Genomic DNA, 24514 nt, shown 5'->3' on the forward strand with positions numbered 1-24514 from the left:
AGAAGAATAACGTGGCTGAAAAAGCGCGCGAAACATGCACGCGAACACACGTGGTCACCCTTCCCTTTGCTCTTTCTCTCCCAATTCTATCCTTGTACAAGGGCGTTCGTCCCCCGCAAGGTGGTGGCATCCAAAGTGTGGGAATTTAGGACATGTGCGTTCCTCGCGCCTAACTCGTGGTCCGCACACGAACAGGCCCAGGGGGGAAATCTTACGTGTAACGGAAAAAAAAGATCGAGGGATAAAAAGGGGCAGGGAGGAAGGATAAACTCATCCTCACCGACCGCCAGAAGGTAAAGAATCCATGGGAATATCGAGCATGTGCATTCACGTGGACTCGTGGCCTGCACGAGTTATTCTGAGGGTCATTATTGGCTTCTGTGACTCGGTAGATTTACCTTTTTTGTTCATTTTTTTTTTTCTTTCAAATAAATCAAAGAAAGTCTTTCGCTTTCATGGTCAGTAGAGAAGAAAAAAATGTAATCGTTTTCTTTAAATGCTTAAATTGCCCTATATATTGTGTTGTTTTTTCTTCTATTGTAGTCAATTTTATTATAATAGACTTCTTACATTGTATTAAAGACATTTTCGATTTTTTTTTACATAATTTGAGTATAGAAATTCTTCAGATATTTTACTAGAAATAATTGGATATTTTTATCCAATCTTTAAGATTGGACGAGAATTATTTGTAATAAACCATGATCTTCTGATAATTTCAGCTAATATTTCTTGAATATAATGAACGTCAACCCGATTGACTTCTCCAGTGGTAGTATATTCTATTTGATTATTACGGATAACAATTGCAAAATTAATTACACCAACTAGAAGCCAGCGATCTTGGGTATGAGTTGATTTACAAACTGCTGGACCTCCAGAAAAATCCTAAACGAAACAATTGTATAAAAAGTCATTAATATGTTTTATCTGATTTAATCTAATATAAACTATTGATTCAAATAAGTAAAGATTTAATTACCAGTATGTGTGTACCAGTTCCATTGTTAAACTTTTCTGTTCGATGTTCATCATTATATAACGTCAAGTTATCATACTTGAGATTCAATCTATACTCCAAATAGTTGTCTGGGTTGAGGGTAATCTTGACCTGAGTTGAAGTCATCAATCTAGCTGAGAGTTCATAAAATTATTTCAATTAATTTCTAAATAATTTCCATACTACTATTACTTGATCATGTACCTTTCAATTGAAGTCCATGTGAGCTTTCTAAATTCCTCAAAGATATGATTGCACATTTTTCATGCTCAAAGTCTGTGTCATGTCTAGCAAAATGTATAATATTAACAGTTTCACTTAATGTGAATGCCTCTGAAAGAATGAGGATAGCTAAATTTCCTTCAGTATCATCTTCTAATTGCTCCAAAATGTTGTATTCACTAACATTTCGAACTTGGAGACAATGGAAATTGTTGACATGCTCGGGAAAGTAACACTCAGCAAATACTCGAAAATGAAAATATTCAAACCTGAAAAAACATTCAATAGTTATTGTATTTATATTTTATTTAATTATTAAAATAATATTTTGTTGAAATAAACTTACTCATTAATTTCCATAATCGATAATGTTAAAACAGCTCTTTCATGAATTAAAGTGCCATAAGCAAAATCTAGAAATAGTTTTATAATTAAATTTATAATATTATTGATTAATTTAATGCATAGATTAAACTTACTAGTTTCTTCATTATTGTCTGAAATGGTTACCATCCATGGAAATTTTTTAATATTTTTTCTTTGACTAACGTCAAAGTCAACGTATCCTCGGAATGAACATACACACATTTTTAGTGTTAGATAAAATAAAAAGTAAACTATCCATTTTTTAGACATCATTTTTTTATAAACATATATTCCGTTTCAACTCCAAAATAATCCAAGTTCTGTTTAAGTTAAATATTACTACACACGATGCTATAACTATGTCACATTAAGTGACTGTACTTTTTCAAACACTCACAGTATTTCATATTTGATATCTATTTCATTATCTATACTCATAAGCTTAATATTGATCATGGTATTTTTCAACAAGTCTTACGAATGTAAAGTGCATAAAAAATATTTCTGTAACAGTAATCAAATTTCTTTATCGTTCAACTGATAAGAAAAATAGTTGTTTTCGTCAGGTAACATTTTTAAACATATCTTATGGTTCGTACTGACAAAAGATAATATTAGTGAGTTATATTCTTCATTTAAAAAAAACTTAAAAAATCATTAATTTAAAAACTACTGAATGTAATAAATGACAAAAAAAGAAGCGTAATTATTTACTTTATTAAAACTTTTTATTCGATGTTCAATCAATGTTTTTTATATGTTTTTTATCAAATCCAATTGATTTCAGTAGCTAAAGACATGCATTTTTCTGCAATTTAATCGAGATTAGTGTTAGTGTGGTTAATTTAAATAACATTGTAATGAATTTTGGAGGCAATTATATATAAAAAATAAATTGAAATAAGTGAAGGAGAAAAGGTTGATTAAACTTTTTTATGTAAATTTAGCAAGATACATGAAAGGAAAGATGGTGCGTTGGTTGGCTGATGAGGAAGTCAGCGTTTATAGAGATTACGTTGATTGGAGGCTGGAGAATAAAGTCAGAAAGAATGACCACCTGCAAAACGTTTACTATGAACGTCTCTTCTCAATCTGTGCGTAATTTGTACACGTGCAGTATTCTCGTATATGCTTACTATATAGCATATACATCAACGGATGTACACTCATTGAGTTCGTTCACGAGATTCTCTTTCGTTTCACGTGTTACACATCAACCATCTCTTCCCTATATACCTGCACTTTGTTTTTTCATTAATGCACTGTTCCTTTGAGATGATGCCCATTTACTGAGTTATTAATGCTTCACTAACTACTCTCGTATTCACGTAAACAAAATATCTTAAATCAGGTCACACACCTGACAGCTTAGATCACGCCCTTAGGGGTAACCCTAACTCTCCCGGAACTTCAGAGATTGAGTCACACCCCCTGTTCCACTTGTTTGCGTTGAATTATTATAATGATTTCATCTTTTTCAAATATTACGGGAGGGAGAGAATAGTTATGTAATTATCTAGTCATTTTTTTGTAGATTTTTGGTTTGTAAATAATGATCTGGTTAGTGCATATCTTAACATGTTATTATGCACAATTAAGAGGAAGTATTATTTAAATTCAAAATATAACTCATGAGAAGAATCATCAGTATATTATTATGCAAAATAATTATAGCGTGAGATTGTGAAAAAAATTCCATTTCATGAGCTACTTCAAGAAATTTACTCCAAAAGATTAATTTTCTTAGCTAATATGTATTTTTTTAAGTAAATATTGGGGAAAAAATCTATGTAGGCTCATATTCATTGACTACTTTTTAAATCAGTGAAGGATAACCTATTACACAATTTCGGTAAAAAGGTAAACACACACTCTCCTTTTCATTATATGTTTATTTATATACATATATATATATATATATATAATATGTTAAAGGAGTGTCATTGGCATGAATAATTTTTTATTCTCACATTGTAAAGAACTATGTGATTGATTTATTTTATATTGTAGAAAAAATGTATATGTGTTTGTAGAATGATAAATAACGATTGTTATTCACCTTAAGGTGTACGTTCTCACCTTTTTTTTCATTTAATAAATATATGCATATATATATATATATATATTATCTATAAAATACGTAAATCAGAGATGTATTTTTTTGTCGATATTATCTAAATATTTTCCAGACTTAAATAAAGAAATAAATCTAGGATGAAAAAGATATTTTATTTCAATCAAATGTAAATATAAAAGAACTCAAGAGCTACAGCAGTTTAAATATGATTATATACCGTATTTTTTCCGCAACATCAAGTTAAAGATATGATCACTCTGACTGGCTGTCATGACTCGAGTCATCAGAAAAAAAAATTGTCAATCTTAAAAAATATTTTCTAGTTAAATAATATAATATAAACTGATGTCTATGAGATTATATCAAGTAGACAGCTTTTTCTGTCAATTGAAGAATATTCATCCCTAAAATCCATAGACGAATAATGGCCTACGGTGGCGATAGACTACATAAAAAGAAAAAGGCACGCTTCTTGCACGTTCCCCACACACGCCTTGACATATTGTAATCATGGATGAAGCATGTCGAAGATTCAGAAGTATATATGTCTCATGGAGAAAATAATATAATAAAAAGAAAAATAGTGCGATAGAAAAGATGATATTAGGAATGGAATACATGACTCTGTGTATATATAACATAGATGTACACGTGATACATCGTTATATATACATGGTTGCTTATACGTGCGAGCTATACAAATATATAGCGGGTTAGTGCGTGGCACTCAAGAAGGTGCGTAAGTACGCATCTGCCCGAGATTCTCACGCGCGACGCATCTGTCTCAAGTTCCCACGCGGAGAAGCCACCGGCAACAGCTAAGAAAAATTTTTGTCCACGCACCAGTATTGGATGAAATGCCTCCAAAGATCCTCCTTTATGTCAAAATATATCCCACATATCAATTGGTATTTTGTTGTCCTCGCAAAGCCACTTTAATTCGTTATTCATCGCTCAACCAATTCTTCATCCTTCCTCAAACTTTGCCACTTTGTTTTGCCACATATTTTCAACCCTCTGATTAACAAAAAAATTTATATACTAGGGTGAAATAAGGTTTTTGTCATTAAAAACCAATTAATGTTTTTATTTAATGTTTACATTCTTGATAATTGACGAATGCTTAATGGCGTTAGAGTGATCAATAAATTTAACAGAGTTAATTAATTCGTCCTAAAATTCGCAGTTTAGAATTAATAAATTAACAAATTTTCCATATAAAAAAAATATTCTTGCATATGTGATTATTATCATATTAATATATAATTATCTGATTTGCTATAAAGCTTTGTGGATAATGATGGTTCCTTTTTATATTTATTAGTATAAAATTATAATATAAAAAATTTCCTTGTCTCTTTAATTTACAGTTTCTTAATCTGCGGATTCAAATTTAGGTCAAAATATTTTACAAGTAAATTATGGTAAAAAAAAAAAAACAATAAATATCATTAACGTTATAAAATAATTGAATAATTCGTTTAGTAGAAACTAATTAAATTTCATTATTAATTTATTTACAGTTTTGCAATGTTGTTAAATAAATTCTTATAACGGTTATGAGAAATTTTTTCATCATATTATACATTACTGAGGTATTTAACGTTTTTTCTTGAGTTAACAGTAATTGATAATATATTTGTATTTCAAAAAAATTTTATTTTTCAGTTAATCGTTGACCCAATTTTCGAATTTTAAATTTATTTCCAGTCAGATAATTTAACGAAAAATTCTTTCTTTCTAATTTTTCGATACAAAACTTAGCATCATATATTTCAGTCATGATTTATGAAATAAAGTAATCAGTAGTACCATAATTTTCATTTGTATTAACTTATTCATTACCTAGATGTCGAGTATTTCATTTCTAAGTCATGTACGTCATTTTGAAGTAATATTTGTAATTTCACGTGATTCTATCTATATACCTCTTATAAGATTTTTATTATATCATAAAAATTGTTCTTAAAAGTCGGAATTTTTTTAATCACTTTTGCTGGATGACTGGCAAGATGTATCGGATATAATAACTTGGGTTCTTGTTCGCAAATCGCTTGCAGGTGCACTTCTCTCCCTGCGCCGTTTCGGTATTTATCTACAGTGTGTATATGAACACCAGGAGCGAGGTGTTTATTTTCTTTTTTTTCAACAGATTTATATCATATTTGACATGATTTAATAACCGCTACTAGTATTTCAATGATACTCATTTTTCGCATTTTTTTTTCTTTCAAAAATTATACTTTACTAATCTCGATGTAAATTCCTCATTTAATTTTTCTAAAACTAATCTGCGAACCATTAAATCCGGTAGATATTAATTTTAATAATAAAGAAAATGAATATTTCCTTATAACTGTTATTTCTCTTGACTAACAGATAATGGTGGTGTGTAAGTATAGGGAAATGATCATTCAAAAATATTTCTAGATGGGAAATAAATGATGAGATAATAATTGTACAAATGCGCAAAAAAGAATCATTGAGAAGGTTATGAGGATCGTCATGTCTTTAGCTGTTTTCTATTGTGGTCTCAGCTTCCGGTGCTTCGCTAGTTTTTAATGTTAGAGATCAGACACTTTGTGGAAAAAAAAAATGAACAACCGAGCGGTGGAGAAGCGGTTGGATCACGCGACAGTGTTAGGCCAATATACCATTAAGAATGTATAAGAGCATTTCTTTTGTTGCTTTGGTTAAACGTGAATGAAAGTTTGCGTGTTCTGGTCCTCTTGAAAGTCTCACAATTGTAGCCTTTTTTCTTCTTTACATAATTGAGTCCTTTGTATCTTCGTTTAATTTTTGCATTGTTCACACGCTCAGGAAATGTTACAAAAATATATTTTATATTGTATCCTATAAATAAATTTATTTAACTTTCTGGTATTCTTCAAAAATCGTCAATTTAATGACAAAATAATATTACATTATTATTATTATATATATATATATATAATGTTATCAAGTGGTTAATATGAAAATAAAAAGTGTTGTTACACGTTAGAAATACTAGATTTAGCCCCCAAGGGTCAACTGATCAACACTTTTTGGTTGTTTTCCTTTTAAAAATGGTTATCTTTCGTTTTCATAATTCACAACGTTGCATTTTAATAAATAATCAGCAATAGATATTATCGTAAATTTATTTAGAGATATAATTAAATGGTGTTTCTTAAGAGTAATTAAATCGGAATTGAATTTATAGCTTATAGAGAAACTAAATTGCATTTATAACCAGTCTGGCACACTCTGTAGTCACACTTTATGAGTATCTATATCTGATCTTGGTCCGAGTCCACGCGACTGCTACATACACGCTTGACTAACGTTCTCGTGTGTATATCGTGGCCTCTAGGATTGTTCAAAGTGTTTTATGAGCGTGTGCTAGGCACGAGCAAGGCGCGAGCCCACCACCATCATCATTATCATCATCATCATCCTATTCTCTATCTCAGAGGCTACTTCACTATCTACTTTTCCTTTTACATTCTTAGAAATAAATTTACATTATTCAACGGCACGAAAGGAAACAAGTCTTACATTGATATTTTTGTAATAATAAAAGCAATAAAGATAACTTGATTTCTTTTTATCAAGTCTTTTTCCCTTGATAGAAAAAAAAATTAAATATCCCTTGAAAATAACACGTTAACTGTTATTTCATTTTGAGTTATTTATAAAATGAATAAATTATTACTATAAAAAAATAGCGAGATATTGTATATCAGAAAAGCTATTAAATTTATACAGTACATGATAGAAAAGTACTTTTTGGAATATTTAAATATTAAGATAGGTTTTTTAAATTCAAAAAAGGAAAAAATAGAGAAAGTTAACTGAACGTAGCTTTATAGAAAATTGAATAATGATGATTCAATGAATCAAAAGTACATGGGCATTATATAATTTTTTTTGTATATCGAATACAAGTTGAAAAAGTCGACGATAAATTATTATTTCGCAACGTTGAAATAGCATCATGTAGACAAGTTTAAACTTGTAAATACATAATAGACCAAGAAGTAGTTGCTGGTCGTCCAACAAGAGTCAACTTGCACATATGCAGCGGTCAGCAAAGCACGCGTCAAGCATATGCTGAGTCACATCCACACTTATAGATGCGTTTTCTTTGTATAAATGGCTAAATGAAACATAAACGTGTTATATTTAATGAATTTACTTATAATATCAGTGTTATATTGTGAAAAGAATATTTGTATGTAAATGATGTATATAGGTATGAGGTGAATCGGATCGGATCGGGGCCGTGGGAATGAGTTCTGGAGTGACGGTAGATATCGCGAGTCCTGGCACGAGCGACGCGACAAACGACCACCTCACGTGTGTGCCTCAATATAAGTGAAAAGAGAGAAGCAAATAAAACGAGTGGGAGTTTCTTTCTTAGTCACTTGTATTTTTCCTTCCTTTTTTTCTTTTTATATGTCGAATACTGAATCATTAGTCAATTGTATTTTCATCAAACTCAATTCTCTCCATTTTTTTTAAATTCCTGATCAGGACATAATAAAATGAAAATTAACGTGGCCTCAATTGTCCTGTCGGGAAAGTAAATTTTTTTCAACTTTTGAATTACTGTAAATATTACTGATCAATTTAATTTTTGTTAAATTGCATGAATTTTTGTAACGGTTTCAGAATTGATAAATATGTTAATTAACAGAAAATATTAAAGCAGGATATGTTGACAGAACTGCGAAGATTATAATTTAGAATTAATTTATTTCTAACTTCTCGATGGTCGTTCAATATTCTGCGGATAATATTCTCAGCGGTTTCTTGAGGCTTTCAAATTGGCGATATTCAAAATAGCCGGTACGCTTCCTATATAGAAGTAGGTTATCCCACGTATGTTATTCATTAAGATTGTATATAATAATATACCATCGACTATAAAATGAAAAAAAATAATAATAATTCTGCAGAATATATTTCTCGTCTGATTTTTTACTTTAATTTATTTTTTACCACTGGTCAAAATCACATCTGCGACAGCTGAATAAATTTGCTAGCAAATGAATCGCAAAGAAAGTTTCACGAGATTCGTTAATGCTGATTATATTAATAATTATAGCGGCTGTCGATTTGGTAATTACTATATCTCACTGTAGCTCAGTTAATTTTATTTATTTCAACTTTATAATTTTAGGAAACTTGCAGAATACTCAATAAAAACATGTTTGAAAATTTTGTAAGGCAAAGTTAAAATAGTGTCTTTAATGCGTATATCTTTTGATGAACCGGACTAAAAAAGCATAATGAGTCAATTAACTTGATCGTTTCACAGCTCGCTTTGATGTGTCGATTTTGAAAGTGGGATACATTTATTTCATATGAATTGATCTTAAATGAGCGTATGATCATATCCGGTTAATTAATTCAATAATATTTATTATCATTAAAATTTCAAAATAAAATTTATAAATAGATATTATTTTTTTATTATCTAAAAAAATTTGCTGACTAAACGATTTATGAATATTAATTGAATATGCATTCAAATATTTTTTTTACATTCATTTCATTGTAAGAAATTTATTTCGTAGTATTTTCCATTTTTTTCTTTTCAGTACTTAAATAAAATATAAGGGTTGATAGGGAAAAATATTTCAAGTATTGAAATTGAAGATTTCTACTTAACAATTTTACTGAGAACGACATCTAGGTTGTGAGGGGAGAATTTAGTAGACAAGTCTTAGCTTTTGGCGCGAGTATCTGTCAAAACAATAAATCAATTTTATTTTTTTTTATAATGTCAACAGTTCAAAAAAATTTTTATAATTTTATAACTATTATAAATAAATATAAAATAATTGATTAAAAATTTTTGTTGATAAAAAAAATTGTCTTACTCGGTTATCATAAATAATGCCATGGAGACCACAGAAAAGCCAAATAAACATCATGATTGAGATTAACCCTATTATCGAATCGTCCTTAAAATATTCACCCTTGATCTCTATTGTATTATGATGTTTCAGCCTGGTCAGTGAGGATTATTATCGTTTAGTAGATTGGCAGATGGATGCGGAAATTTTTCACCCCTCTGTGATAGTGTAATTTCTATGGAAAATCATGAGAATCGTTGTGTATCCCCTTTTTATATCACGATGATGCACATGTGCATATCACATATGGACAACACGTGTGCACATTGTGAATGATTTCGCGATCATTGTAATATCCCAACTCCGGAACTCTTCATCTCTATTGTCCTAATCAATTGTGATATTTGTAAAACTTCAAACACCCTTAAAATCATTGCTATTATTAAATCAAGTGATGCTATCAGCTGTCAGGTGATTTAATTTTCCCTTAACGTCCTCGTATGCCTTTTAATATTAAACAGAATGTAAACATTTAATTTACTTTGCTTGCTTTGAAGTATCAATTTAAAAGTTTCGTTTAGAAAATGTTAAATTACGGGCTTTTAACTAATAAAATAATGTTTATAAATTTTAATATAATAATAGTTGAATTGAATTGAAGCATAATGACACTCCTTTTGGCATTGCATGAGGGTGAGTCCAACGGACCCCAATAGCTGCAGCAGTAGAGTCTCCCCAGGTATCCACCGGTCTTATAACGGCTCTGTATTATTGTACGAAAGTCGGTTAACGAAATAACGAATCAAAAAGACCGTTACAATGTCATATGTTTAGAAAAAATTATTGATTTTTATTGAAATTTGTATTTTATCAGTATTGAATAATTTAAAAAATAATAATAAAAAAGTTGAAAAAAAAACTTAATTCTAATAAAGGTGAAAGGTATTTCTTAATTGACAAGTCAAATGATTATTTTGAATGATTTAAATTTTATTAAAATATTGGAAGACATGATGAAATATCAGCATACTAGCTGGTATTTAGTTCTTATCACAATTAGAATATTTTTTGTTTATATAAATAATTAATTCATATTTATAGATATCACAAACTTGACCCTATATATCCAAAGTTATTTTAAAAGTATTTTAAAAAATACAATTGTGTCTTTGTAAATATTAATATATGATCTTTTATGAGATCTGAATAACTGTCAATACAAATAAAAAGTTAATCTAGAAATGATCACAGTATTTGGAGTATCTTAAATCTAAGACTGGATCGGTTGACAGCTTGTAGTTGCCCTTGGTATCAGGAGGAATGACACTGTAGGTTGGCCTTGTTTCTAATTGGGAAGATTTCCAAATGAGTCTAGAAACCGGTTGGTTGTTGTCACCTCCAGCGATGGTGATGCTGCCTCCAGTAGTTGTAGATGAAGCTCGTTTTATGACGATTCACGAAGTCCATTCGTGGTTGTCTTGTGAGGTAGATAGCGGCACTCTTTGAACAAGATTGTTCAAGCGACTTGCATCTCTGGTAATTGGTTCTGAGAGAAAGCTCGTTCCTTGTAGCAGAGGTCACTGTCAGCTAATGTGATAGTTGTCCAATAGAAGTCACCGGCGCGAGTATGAGCAAAGTGAACTGGTACATAACACTGTCCAGGAACTACCGGCACAACTGTCATTTGACCATCAAGGCACACAGTGATTGCAGCACCTTCTTCAGCATTAGCAAGGTCAGCTAATAGTCGTTGTTCCAATGCTTCATTGCAGTTATTTTGATTATCAACTTCTTCAGTGAAGATTTCAGCTTGTGGTTCTGCCTTCTGGTATCTTCTTGTCAACTTGTAACTCTTGCTCTTCAATAAGCGAAGCAGAGGTTTCAAGATCTTCCTGACTTTGTGACTCGGTGAAGACCTTTTCTTGTTTCCAGACATCTTAATGTTGTAGAGGTTGTCGTTCAACTCGTTCTCGCACTCGAACACGTGGTTTACGGTGGCGGCCATGTTTGATTTGATGTTGATCTTGACGTCACAAGAAATAACTTGAAAATTAACACTCACGATTTGCGATACACAAAAGTGAAATGATTATCTCAACGAAAATGTGGAGATGAAAGTAAGCGTGTGCTTTTTAAATGATGCTTTTACTCAATGCGCTAGTGAGCGAATGATGGTGAGTCGAGCAACCCCAGCGCTTATATAGCCACTGTCGGCTCGACTGGGGTGAGAGTGGGGAAGGCAGGTGCACTCGGGCTGTGGGAACTTGGAGAATTCGGAGCTTCCCACGTCGAGGTCCACGCCGACCATCTGCCGGTCTCCTCCACACCCTAACCTAACCCATCCAACCCTGGTACTACCTCGGCTCTTCGTTGCCCCCTTGGCCACCCCCGCGCTCCGTTTCTTTTCAATGAGGGGGTCCTTAGCATTGGTCTAGTCCGTAGATGTTTGCCTACACACCTCTCTGGTTTCTCTTCATGTCTTTGAGTGTAAGAAGGATCGTCTTAAAAGATTGGATACTAGAGCATCCACTTAAGGGTAGTTTCACCGTTTTTTTTTAAACTTGCACGAACTTGTTACGACACGTTTCTTTCCTGCTCGAATTACCAATGAATCTGAACATGTTTAAACTCGATTGAATAATACAATTTCAATAAAGCATACATTTTTCTACCAATTTATTTCTTAATAACACATTTAAAAAATAAACTCTTTCAAAAGATTTTTGCGGTATTTCTGTTATTGTTCTATTTTTAAAAATTTTTTGACCTACAATTATTATTGAAAATAACAATGATTGATCAGACACAACAGTAAAATTAAAAATAATTTTGCATTATGCACATTCATAAAAGCATATTCAGTAACAAAGTTTGATCAAAAGATTCATTATTCAATTTATATATAATTAAAATAATTAGTCTTTATAAATCAATGAATGATATTTTCTTTTTAATTGACTCATATTAAAAATGAAAAGTATTTTTTAAAAAAATATTATTGTGGTAATTTTTAATAATTAATACATCTTTTTTTTCAGAAGTTAAAGTAAAATATAAATTTCTAAATTATCTGGATGAATATCAAAACATTTTTAGAAATTTTTTTTCAAATAGAAAATAGATAAAAAGCAGTCCTTGTGGGGGGGTATATCAATAGGATGCTGTCTGACATTCGCCTCACACGCGATCAGATGAGGGTAGAATATTCTTCATCAAATGCGCACGTGCAGGGATATTTTAAAGACATTTTTCAAATCTATTAGTTGCTTTTTTTTATCTCCATCATCAATTCATTTAATTAAATATATTTCTCATGTTTAACACTATAGAAGTGATTTTTAAAAATTTTAAAAATGATAATTTATTCAGTTCTCTTCATTTAGAAAATTTACAAACCAACATCCAATATTTAATGAGAAATTTTTCTCACCAGTACCTTTATTACAACGTTGAGAACATTTCCTGATGCACCTGACAATTTAGGGATGATGGACAGTGAACCTGCCGGGGGTCTACGTTCCTTTCATTGTTTCCTTCAGCATTTACCCCTCGGTATAACAGAGGGGTCGTACAGGGATGATGTAGTTGGGATGTAACAGGAATTAGATTGGGATGTTTTTGTCAGGTACATTGACGCTTCTACCTAGTGGAAAATTTTACAGGTACTAAAAATGTACCTTGTCTATTTATTTTTGAGTTTGGGTATACTTAATACAGGTGATTTTATGCGCTGGTACAACCTGCAGTTTAAAAGTTCTACGTGCCAGAATAATTTGAACTTTTAATATATTCTGCACTGTACGTGACTTTCAAATGATTGGTCTAAAGGAAATTTCTCTTATTTGCAGAGAAAACGTCTTGAACCTTGGACAGATACAGGTACTATTACTGTGCCACCCTTGAAGAAGTAACCAAGTAGCCAGACAACCGTCAGAAGCATCAGCCTCATCCTTCTATTTACGAGCAAAAAACGTGAGTTGACTGTTTATGTATTTTTAAAAGAGTTTCATGTATTATTTTCTGATGTCTCTGAATGAGGCATTGTCTCGTTTTCTTTTAAAGTAACCGCATTTGCCAATTAAATTCAACCACCGAGTTTCCTGCTCTCTTCTAATCCATAACCGGTTCGCAATCAGCAACCCTTTTTGCTTGGAGTAGAAATACACACTATATGCCTACTCTGACAGTATAACAGACAAAAACTGTTGGGCCTTTCGTTACACATGTCGCAGCACACCGAATAGAATTCGAACCGGTTCCCTAACTTTATCTCTTTAAATTGCAGTTGACTCATACGAACCTAAACCAGTAGCTCCATTTCATTTAAACCTTTCTCGGTTTCGCCATCATCCATTAATGCCTATATATTTTTTGCCATATTATTATCTTTATTTCATTAGACATTGTTATTTTAGCATTATAAATATACAGAATTATTTTAAAACTATAAATTTTTTAATTTAAAAAAAAATAGAACATATAGTAACAAAAATTGCATGGTTTGAAAATAGTTTTTTTAAATTTTTATCTCTTCTGGCAGTCTCACCTGCAAATGACCACAAAGTAATGCTCAAGAGACCATAGTTGCTAATTTGTGAATTTTTTTGGTGATAATACGGCTTTATTCTTAGCCTTAAGGGTAGCAGGACGCTATTACTGTTGTTACCTTTATTATTTCACTGGAATACCCTAGAGCATTATTTAAATTTTTTTATTCATGTAGTGTGTTTCTGCTTCTTCTTTCTTTCATTAGCATATAAATAATATGTACAGGTCGTACTGTATGTGGTATAACAGTGTTATCGTTCGCACTGGTTCATCCTATATACACGAAGAAATGGAGAAAAATAAAATAAATGGGTGTGGATAATCGCAAAGAAAAATAAAAATGATTAAGTAGAAGAACAAGTTTAGTAGTGGCAGCATCAGCTAAGTTTTAAAACAGTAGTGGTGACCCCCGGGGCTGCCTGAACACAGTTCCAAACAAAAAAGTCTCCACTGACGTCAGCGGCAGGTGCAACTCTTTATTTCATCTCTTTTTACATCATAAAGACCCCTTTCTTTCAAACCTACTCTCTTCTTCACGCGTTCATTCTTACGTGAAAGAACTATACTCTCATCATCATCTCCGCCTTGTTCTCTGCTTCTTTTCCTTTCACGCCAATTCATATGTAATCGTACTGATTTCAAGATCGAGATAAATGACTTTGGTTGTGCTTGGGTTTACATGTAACAGGGTGACAAGACTATTTCTACATGTGGTCTAGAATTTTTATCGTCGATGATATCTTAGATATTTGTGATTTGGTATTAGGTTTGAGTTGTTTTTTTTCTCGTGATTGAAAAAGGATCAATTTGTAAGAGAAAAAAATTTTTGTATCATTCTATTTAAATTGAGAAAAGAAAAGTCTTCATTTTCTCGTGTCATTCTAGTCTATTGGGATTTTTTTTAGAATAAAAAAAACATGACTTATCATTATTAGTGTCTTGTGTAATAATACGTTACGTGTTTTGTTTTTCTTTTCAAAATAGAGTTGAATTTAATAAGCATGCTATTGTGAAAATTGTGTAAATAATTTACCAAAGAAAAATAATTCTTTTATCGTGACTTGTAGTTATAAAAGCAAATAAAAAAACCATTCTTACAAAAGATATTTTTATTTACAAAATAAATTAATATTTTTTCAAAAACATTAAATAATATAAATGAAATAATTAAATTTGAATTAGTTTCATCTAATATATTTATTTGTAGAGAAGAAAAAAGAGTTACTTAAAAGGAAGCAAAATTCTATAATAGTTACATGTGTGATAATTGGCAGATTTAATAACTGCACTTCCTGATGAAGACAGCTATTTTTCTGTCATCATTGTCATTATTTTAAATCTAAATACCCACATCTGCCTGTACTTCATTTTTAAATGAAATTTACTACAGATTAAATATGAATTTAAGAATCTATTACAATTTATTTTTATTTTAAAATAATTTTCTTCAGACGAAGTAGTGACTGCTGGTGATAATTATGACTTTTTTTATTAATATTCTCATTCTGAATTGACCGAAAAAAAATATTTATGAGCTCATAAATGTTGTATAACAGCATCCGGGGCAATGTATTTTTTTTTATCTGAAAAATGTTACTAGGAGCTTTTATCGGGTGTTTTACAGAAGAGGGAGTCTGAGAATGGTTTGCTTTAGAAGTCAGCTAAGAGGTTGCTTTGGGTTAAGAATTATTTCGCTGATGAGAGTGAAGATGAGCAGAGATGTTTTAAGCAAAGATAAATGAGTTTGATGAAGTCACTATAACATATATATGTTGTGTGTGTAGAATAAAGAAGCACTGAAACACAGTAGAAAAAAGAAAACTAAAAAATGTTAAAACTTAAAATAGTCTGGTCCATCGACTACTGTATTCATTTCTTGCTTTACGATCTCTGTAATCGCTCACGGCAGGTAAGCACCGGTTTTCGGATAAGAATCTTTTGTAATTGGAATTACATCTTTCCAGCTCTGGAGGGCTTCTCTCGGGTACCCTTCTTATAACCAAGAAATAAATTTATTGGGGGCCTCTGTAGCTATTACATCTTTTTTTTCAGCACTTATTAAATATTTTTTTTAACGTTGCGCCTTCCCGCCAGGAATTTCTGGTTGTTAGAGTTGAGTGTTCTCAAGTTACTTATATCCTTTCTGCCCTCGGCCTTACATTGACGAAAATTTGTTGATAAAATTCTCTTCACTTGAGGTGCAAATATAAATTTAAATTCCTTACACGTTTTATTATCATGTTAATTAAATTTTACTCGCTAATTTCATTAATTTTTTACATTTTTTACAAGACACTTTTTGACGTTTAATGAAACAATTTGTCCTTTTTATTTTTCATCATAATCAGAAACGGAGTGAGGGGTTGATTTGAATAAGTGAAATTAATCTAAAATATTTTACACAGTTCAAATCACAAATGTTTTAATGTGTCTCAAGATAATCGATAAATGATTAAACTTTAAGATAGATAAATGGAGTCTTCTTTCTTTATGGAATCTTGAAAGTAAAATCACTTTGAATATTATTTTAAAAATCATTCAATTATCTATACAATCTAGATTAATATAATATTATATAAATTTGATGAAAGAAAAAAAAATGACAAATCAAATTTTTTTTATGGCTGTCCATCTCTAATTCCTATTGTCCAACATGGAAAAATGCTTTACGTTGAGAGATTATTGAGGTATAAAAGGATCAGAGATGCTGACTGGACCCTTTCCATCCTTTAAGATCAACTCAACTCCCTAGCAGATTGAAAGGGGATGCAATATTATTCAAAATCATGAAAATCTTGGTTGGAATTTCGTTATTTTGTTCCTATTGAAATCCTCAGATGCATATCTTATACGAGTTGGGTTTCTTGTAGAACGAGTGAATAGATTCCTTCGATTCTGTTGTTCCCCTTCGTCGCGAGCTGCACCAAGAGTAGAACGAGTGAAATTCAGGTAAAAAGGGTCAAGGGATCATAATAAAGAAACTCGTTGGATGAAGGATTCTATTTTAGACGTAATCATAATAGGGTCGATGTGTATACCCTCACACTCTCTGCCCACACTATTTTTCTTTTTCAACTCGTCCGATTTATATTTTCAATCTCGTCGAATTGTATTCAATTGACACAGTAGTAGTGAAAGACGTTGGAACACTCGATCTCTACTCAAATCTTCCGTCTCTAAGGGTTACGTTTTATTATTATTATTTTTTTTTTTTTTTCAAGAATGTCTGCACCTTGCTCCAACAAATAGCACACTGATGATCCAAATCAAAACCTGTGGACACAAAATACTTCATTCCACAATATTTTTTTACCACTGTCAAATATATTTTTCAAGAAATTTGGAGAAAGATTTTTTTTGCAGCTGTTTCCCATTCTTTCTTTGTATTTTCATATGTCATATCCTTTCTTCCGTCTCGTGCATACACATCTGATAGATACCGTTTGATCATCCTGCTTTTTCCAGACTGCCAGACTGTAAGTAATTATATGTGATAAAAATTATCTTAAAAAAAATATTCTGCACTTGCTAAAGCTGTCATGTACCGCTTCTTGTCCCACTATACGGTGTCCTTTTGTCCAACGGTTCAACCCTTTCACAGGTGAATCCCTTTTTGTGGTAACCCTTTCTACCATTGTTCACTCATATTTCCGCTAACCGGTTCGGTCCAGACGAATCACTTTGTAAATAGTTTACAAATCCACAGGTAAAGGGTTGAATTGTAGGTCAGCAGACCAAAAGAGTTACAAAATAGCAGGAAATACACATAACATCTGCAAACTATTAGTAAATATTTTGGTAAACCACACTCATTCTATAATATAATTTTTTTCCTGTAATTTTCGACATCTATTGTTTGATAAAAAAACAAAAAAAATACTACGTAAATTATTAATAATTTTTTCTTTCTAAAACCAATAAAAATTTTCCTATTCAAAAGAAAAAAAAATAAATAAATAAAAACAATGCTGTTTGTACAAAATAATCTACCGAGAATATAGCATCATTCTTGATTCAAAATTACCAGTGAAAATGTCCTCTAATTCAAGAACATACAAAGATGATTCTTCAACGACAAGAAGCACGTGCTGAGATGTATAAACGCGTTACAGGCTTAAGCAAGTTCTTTTCAGTTTGTTAATACGACTCAGAAATACGTTTTGCTTTTATTATTTTTTCGACTTTTAGAATTATCTCAATTGTATGTTATCATTGTTTTCTCTGAGAGTCAGCTGCACCTGGACGCAAGTATAAACCTGCAAGAAACGAGTCTGATAGATGTACGTAAACGTGGTTGGGATTGCGTGAGATCTTCCAGACGAGAAAAAAAGTCGAACATGTCTGAACTTGCTCGGATCTTTTTAAAGAAAACTACACAGGTAAATGTGATCTCTGATTTATTCAGGTCAGTTTGCTGAAAATTCCATAACGTTGTCACGCGTTAGCATAATCTGGGTATGTGCCATGCAAAGGAATAACTTTTTGTTAGGAAAATGTCATCGTTTGAATGAAGAATAATAAAAGGTCAGAAAGAATTGCAGTTATTGACATAAATTATTGAGAAAACGTACTGGTTTCGATCGTAACACCTTATTTTCATTCTCAAACACGTATGCCGGATCTGTCGACAGGAAGTAACTTGCAAAAGGATATATCTTTCTCTGACTGTTGATTCTCATTTTTCAAGATACACAATACTTTATTGATTTGTGTAAAATATAACGGTAATAACGTTACTTTATTGCCTTTATTCCCATTGTATCTTGCTGTCTTCTGTAAAATCAATTTTTTTTTACATAATTAATTTCTTCCGTACGCTTTAAGATGAATATTTATCTCATAAATATCTAATTTAGATAGTGTGTAAGCTTTATTTAATACCTATTCGAAAATTAAAGTCTCTTAAAAAAAGAGAAGAGTCCTTGGTAAAATATTTGTCGAATCATTCCATTTTCTACAATAAGAATAAGTTTTTCAAGTCAAGGACTTCTTCAAGGATGTGTGTATTAGATTAAACTAAATTTCTTCTATCTAAAATAAATCTCCATGTAAATTAAATTCAGTAACATAATAATAAGCTTCCTCTACAAATTTACACTCTTGAAGAAAAACGACTGTAAATGAACTGCTGATTATTGGGATTTAAAGTCTTCAATGATCCAAACATTAAATAATCTAGAAAGAATCTCAAGAAGTGCTTGAAGATCTCTGTAAGTTTGCATTTGGTCATATTTTTTTTTATTTATCTTATCCAAGAAGTAGAGAAATATAATAAATAATTGAGGGAGGGTATTGAAAAAAAAAGGGAAATCCTTTTATGAATTTATATTTTACTGTTGAAAATCAGCGTCTGCACAGATCCGGTTGCTTTATAAAATTCCATTATTATCGACCTAAATAAACATGCAGAGCATAGTACGACGTTTGACTGCATTGAATTTTATTCCCCTTACGTTTTGTGTTGCACCTAAATAAACAGAAACGAGAAACATAACGAGGAGACTAGAACCTTTTAAATTGATCTAAAATTCATTCGTTCAAGATGTGTACCTTCATATATACTGCACAATAATAATAAAGGTAAAAAAAAATGGTACTGGGGTTGGAGACTTATTGAAACTCGCGACACCGTGAATCAGTCTAAAGTTCTATTCATAAAGGATTATCGTTATAAATTATACTTTTTTTTCTCTCTCGGGTGCAGAAGCACCCACGCATATTCTCTCTTTGCTCTGACTCGGGATTCACGTGTATATCATTGACCGGTAGCAGCTTAAAGATTTCAATCGTTGGATTAGTCGGACCGTGTCATCGCAGTATCCTGTCTATTCGCTTCCTAGCTAGTTGCTCCCTTACCTTTTATAAGTCTAGATAGACCTTGGACAAGAAAATAAGAGAAAAGACCCTTTTAAGAGCTAAACTATTCGTATTTTTTTTTTTTTTGTTACTAGCTATCAAAAGATCGGAACTAGAGGACACACAGCTAGATGCTTTTATAAGAAATTCGAGCCATTTTCGTGTGCAACCATCAGCTTTTCATTTTTTTTTCCTCCATTTTTTTTACATCCTCGCTTAAGTATTGAAATATGTACTGCGATGACCATTGAGCAGTTCTTCAATATGAGTTCCCGATAAAAGATTGTAAGGTTGTACAGAGTAATATAAGACATCGTAAACGTTTTGATATTTTATATTATTATTTCTTGGAGTGTATATGAATATTTTCTATTTTTATTTCATTTATTTTTTTTACAATCATTTTAGTAGAAATGAAAAACTTTCCATAATAATACTCAAAGAGCATTTAATTGTTTTGTTCAAGCGAATAAATGGGATGATAATTTTTTAGAATAAACGAAAATGAGAATTGTGAGAATAAAGGACAAATGAAAAGAGTAATTTTACAATAAAAGAAGAAGACATCATCCGTGAAATGTAAAAATTTTAAAGAATTAGTTTCACTTTTTTATGCACGTTCTCACTCAATGTGTTTAACATGAAAATTCCATTGGTGTAAAAAAAGAAATTTTCATAACAATATTAGATGATTTTTTGTAATTTTCTAAAGGTATCAAAATTTCGAAGTTTTTCATTTGTATTTAAAAAATAATACCAATTTATTTAACAAGTGATAATAAATGATGAATTCAATAATATCATTAATCACATTAATTTCTACATAAATAAAAATAATCCTGAATTTCTATTAATAGATTAGTTAACCTCCTGTGGGTTTTAGGGAATTGATCATAACTCAGCAAAGTAATAGGAAAGAGATTCATAAATATCTCGATATTTTTTGAAACATATGGATCCATTTAATGTTTGGAGATATTGTGTTTAAAAAACGACAGGTCATTGACTCATCATTCGTATCAACGGAGACAGAGTCAAGCCTTCAGAACGCCTTAATGTTGACAAGTCGTTAAATCTTCTCCTCCTCTAACTCCCTCATTTTCGAGCCTAGAATGCTTCCATAATAACTTTTCAGCCCTCAATCGACTTCGCAACCATATTCTACGCCTTTATTGTATCATCACAAATGGAAAGTAGGCATCAATATATTTTTCTTTTGCATGTCTTTACTTGCAGAGGAAATGGTCTAATAAATGGGATGCTGTAGTATACAATAAGCTTGGACATTGCAATGCATTCAAGTAAAAATAGGGAAGTAAATGGTCAGGGATGAAGAATACTCGAAATTTTTTTAGCATGGGACTGCATTGGGTAGTGTACAAATGAGTTGGATAGACGTAGTTTCGTTTCTTCTTCCTTATCCATATTTTATGAATCTTTTCTAAGGATATTGTGGGCGGAGCGGTAAGCCAAAAAGAGCAAGGAAAGAAGCGACGACGAAAAAAGTAACGGCCGAGTGAATGGACAGTCAAAAAGAGAGACCCAAACCCCCTATTTTTGTTCCCCTTATTTCTTCACGAAGACGGCTAGAATTGAACACGTGCAAGGGTGAGTCAGAAATCTCTCGGTGGTCGAGGCCCAAAATCTTGGACGTTGGAGGATAATAAGACAAGAAGAGCGACGAAGAGAAGAAAAATAAGGATGCTAGATATTGTATACATACAGAGTAGAAATGAGACGAGACTTTTCTAAGATTATTTTTCTTGATAGTCACGATGTCTCCGTTGTAGACTAGACGATGAGATAAGCCAGAGTGGTCTGTCTATATCTTATCTTACATTATCAGGGTTAAAAGCCTCTCTAACTCAAAAAATATACAAATTTCCATTTATTTCCGCTTGAGAATCACTTGGAAAATTCTTGTCTTGGTTTTCGGAGCAATAAAAATATTTAGCTTTCTGATTTTCAACCTCGTAATTGTATGCTTTAGCTAAATAATCAAAATAAAGTTGGTTTTTCACGACATTTAAATTACAAAAATAAGCGATACTAGCAGGGAAAATAAACACAACTGAATAAATTCTTTTGTCGACGCCTTCTTTTTCTTTTGGAGTAATTTTTAATTAGAACAATTATTAACGGATCAAGTGTTGAAAGACTTTTCTGCTCCATTTTATTTGGTGCATCGAAAAAATACATCTCACGTTGTTGGTTCGAGATACGACTTCGATGAAGTCTTTACTAACTTCACTCTCTTCTATGGACAACTGATCTCAACGTACTTCATGTATAAATTATTGTTTTTTCTATTTTTCATGCCTCTATTATTATTATATATCTGTGGCCCTAGTTTGGCTTTGCTGTTGAGCCTATGTAAATTTTTAAATAAATAAATACATAAAAATGTAAAGTAATAAAAAAATAAAATGTATTCTTCCAAGAGCGGCAAATTAAAAATGATTAAATAGTGGCTTTTGTCGTAAAATGGGATTGTGAAAGAAAGAATAGGAGTAAATTGAAGAATAGAAATTTCTTCAACTCATCAAAGTTTATTTTAACTGTGTTCTTGTAGGGTCAAGCTCATCATCTCTGATCCTATCCCTAATTTTCAAATGTATCCTAGCTCGATAGTACCTTTAGGGACTTTTAGACCTTAACTTAAACTAACCACGTCCAAAGATTGATCGTATTTTGTTGTTTTTTTTAGTCTTTTTTTATCGTTGATCTATCTTCCTTGTGAGAAGAACCCTCCAATGTCCATTAGAACACGTGCATCTACCACGGTAACAAGTGCCCCATCAAGTTTCGAGGCTCTTGAATGTTGTGAAAAAACAAGGGAAAAAACCATAAACCAAATCTTGGTCTATTCAGAGAGACCTTTCCATCCTACGATATATCGTCACACCTAATGATTCAAGAATTTTTTCCAAATTAGCGGCTCTTCACAATTATACTCCCTAGAATGAGGCAAAAAACCATTCTGTGTCATTACAATAAAACATTTCTAGGAAAAAGGTGTAAAATAGTACTACCATTTTTCTCTCAGTGATTTTAATAGCCATTGAACAATAATTTACCTTCGATAATAGCGCATAAATTTTTTTTTACAATCACCTTTAATTGCTGGATGTTCATATTATTTTTTTCTATTTTATTTATCATTTAATGGTGACGTTTTTTTTTTTCTTTTTTTTAATGAATCATTAAATGAGTTACGTTGTCGGAAGAACTGCAGTAACGAATTTAACTTTTTTATCAAAAACAAATGCGCGCTCTGGCCTGAGTAGGCTTATTTCACGGTAGGATGATTCTTACTCTTTGGAAACATGCTTTTAGTTTACTTAAGATTTCTTATATGATTGGCTACTAATCTTAAATGTAATTTTCGTGTTCCGCTCACCACCCATGAATGTGTTGCCAAAAATTCAACCAATTTCCGCTCTCTGTTCGCGGTTGTATAGAGATTTTATTTTCTTTTTTGCTTCATTAAACATGCTACCCTTCATTAAATTTTGTTAATTCATTATTTTCCTTTTATTCTTTTTCAATGTGTCATAATACACTCTTCAAATTTCGAGTATAATGATTTTTTGAATTTTTTTCAACCAAATAAATAATAATAAGAAAAGAGAAATTTTTTAATACAACGGAATATTTTTTTTGGAGCAAATAATAACAACTTTTTTTTTACTTTATAATTTTATTGAAATTCAAATACCGTAAAATATTAATATGTTATTTTATATCAATTTATTGAAATAACAAAAATATTAGCCATGAATAAACATAAATTTAAGTCATCGAAAATAATTATTTCCTAAAAAAATAAAATACCAGCATAATTTTTAAAATACTTGTCAAAACGTCAATTCCATGTATCTTTCAATCTCATCATCAAATTTCCTGAAGTCATGCATTTAATGCACGGCTATTTGATGGTTCGTTGTCAAATTCTACTGGATCAAAGACCGTAAAACTTGGATTTGCAAGTACCACTTTGCCTCTAAAAGTAATATTTTTGAAAAATCGTTTTTTCTCTATAGTTGACAACTAAGCAGCAGAGTGTCAAGTTCTTTTTAGTAAACTGTGAATAAAAGCGGACGTCCCATATACTACATAAACTATGAACGGTAGTGTCAAGGCGGTACCGTTTGTACTCAAGGAATAGTTAGAATCGTTGTAAATAATGTTTAAATGCCACAAAGAGACTTCATGTGGACACATGGGCAAAGAGAGAAAACGATTGTGAAAAGCACGGGAGTGACCTGTCGTCACGGAATATTAGTGCAGTCCCTTTCGTATTTATATGAAACTTCCAATGCTTGGTCGCTGCTAGTATGTAAAGCTAAGCCTATGGAATAAACGAAGAGGAAAAAACTTGATGAGGAAATCTATCAATTGAAAAGAGATGGAGAAATGAAAGTGTAAAATCAGCGTATCGGTTCGGTGTTGAAGAAAAAAATAATAAAAGGGATCTGTATGTTCTACAAAATACCTAACCTCACACCGGCCTTCCTGAAAACGATACACTAATCTAGTGGAACGGGTGGTCTTTGTCATAATTTCATTCTTTTAAAGACTTTTATACGAAAAATTCTTGAA

The 24514-nt window shown here is 31.4% G+C and overlaps 3 protein-coding genes across 3 annotated transcripts in view; 1 reads left to right on the forward strand and 2 right to left on the reverse strand.

The window, feature by feature from the left end:
* LOC118067882 (tubulin polyglutamylase TTLL4-like) overlaps positions 1–24514 on the forward strand; it is a 105231-nt gene that overhangs the window by 15997 nt on the left and 64720 nt on the right. The window contains exon 2 of the mRNA XM_035084884.1: positions 13357–13480. The gene's annotated coding sequence lies outside the window, so the exon portion shown is untranslated. The remainder of the gene's footprint in view (positions 1–13356; positions 13481–24514) is intronic.
* LOC118067895 (uncharacterized) lies at positions 658–2054 on the reverse strand. Its single transcript, XM_035084901.1, has 5 exons — positions 1702–2054; positions 1569–1635; positions 1205–1491; positions 983–1134; positions 658–888 (listed from the first exon to the last, which is right to left on the reverse strand). Exons 1-5 carry the CDS (start codon positions 1859–1861, stop codon positions 658–660), a joined length of 897 nt encoding a protein of 298 aa, XP_034940792.1. The 5' UTR covers positions 1862–2054.
* LOC118067886 (uncharacterized) lies at positions 10635–11650 on the reverse strand. The gene has a single exon (XM_035084889.1). It carries the CDS (start codon positions 11511–11513, stop codon positions 11025–11027), a length of 489 nt encoding a protein of 162 aa, XP_034940780.1. The 5' UTR covers positions 11514–11650; the 3' UTR covers positions 10635–11024.

Source organism: Chelonus insularis, unplaced genomic scaffold (assembly GCF_013357705.1).
Source record: "Chelonus insularis isolate UGA/USDA-ARS -01 unplaced genomic scaffold, ASM1335770v1 contig_398_pilon, whole genome shotgun sequence".
NCBI lineage: Eukaryota > Metazoa > Arthropoda > Insecta > Hymenoptera > Braconidae > Chelonus > Chelonus insularis.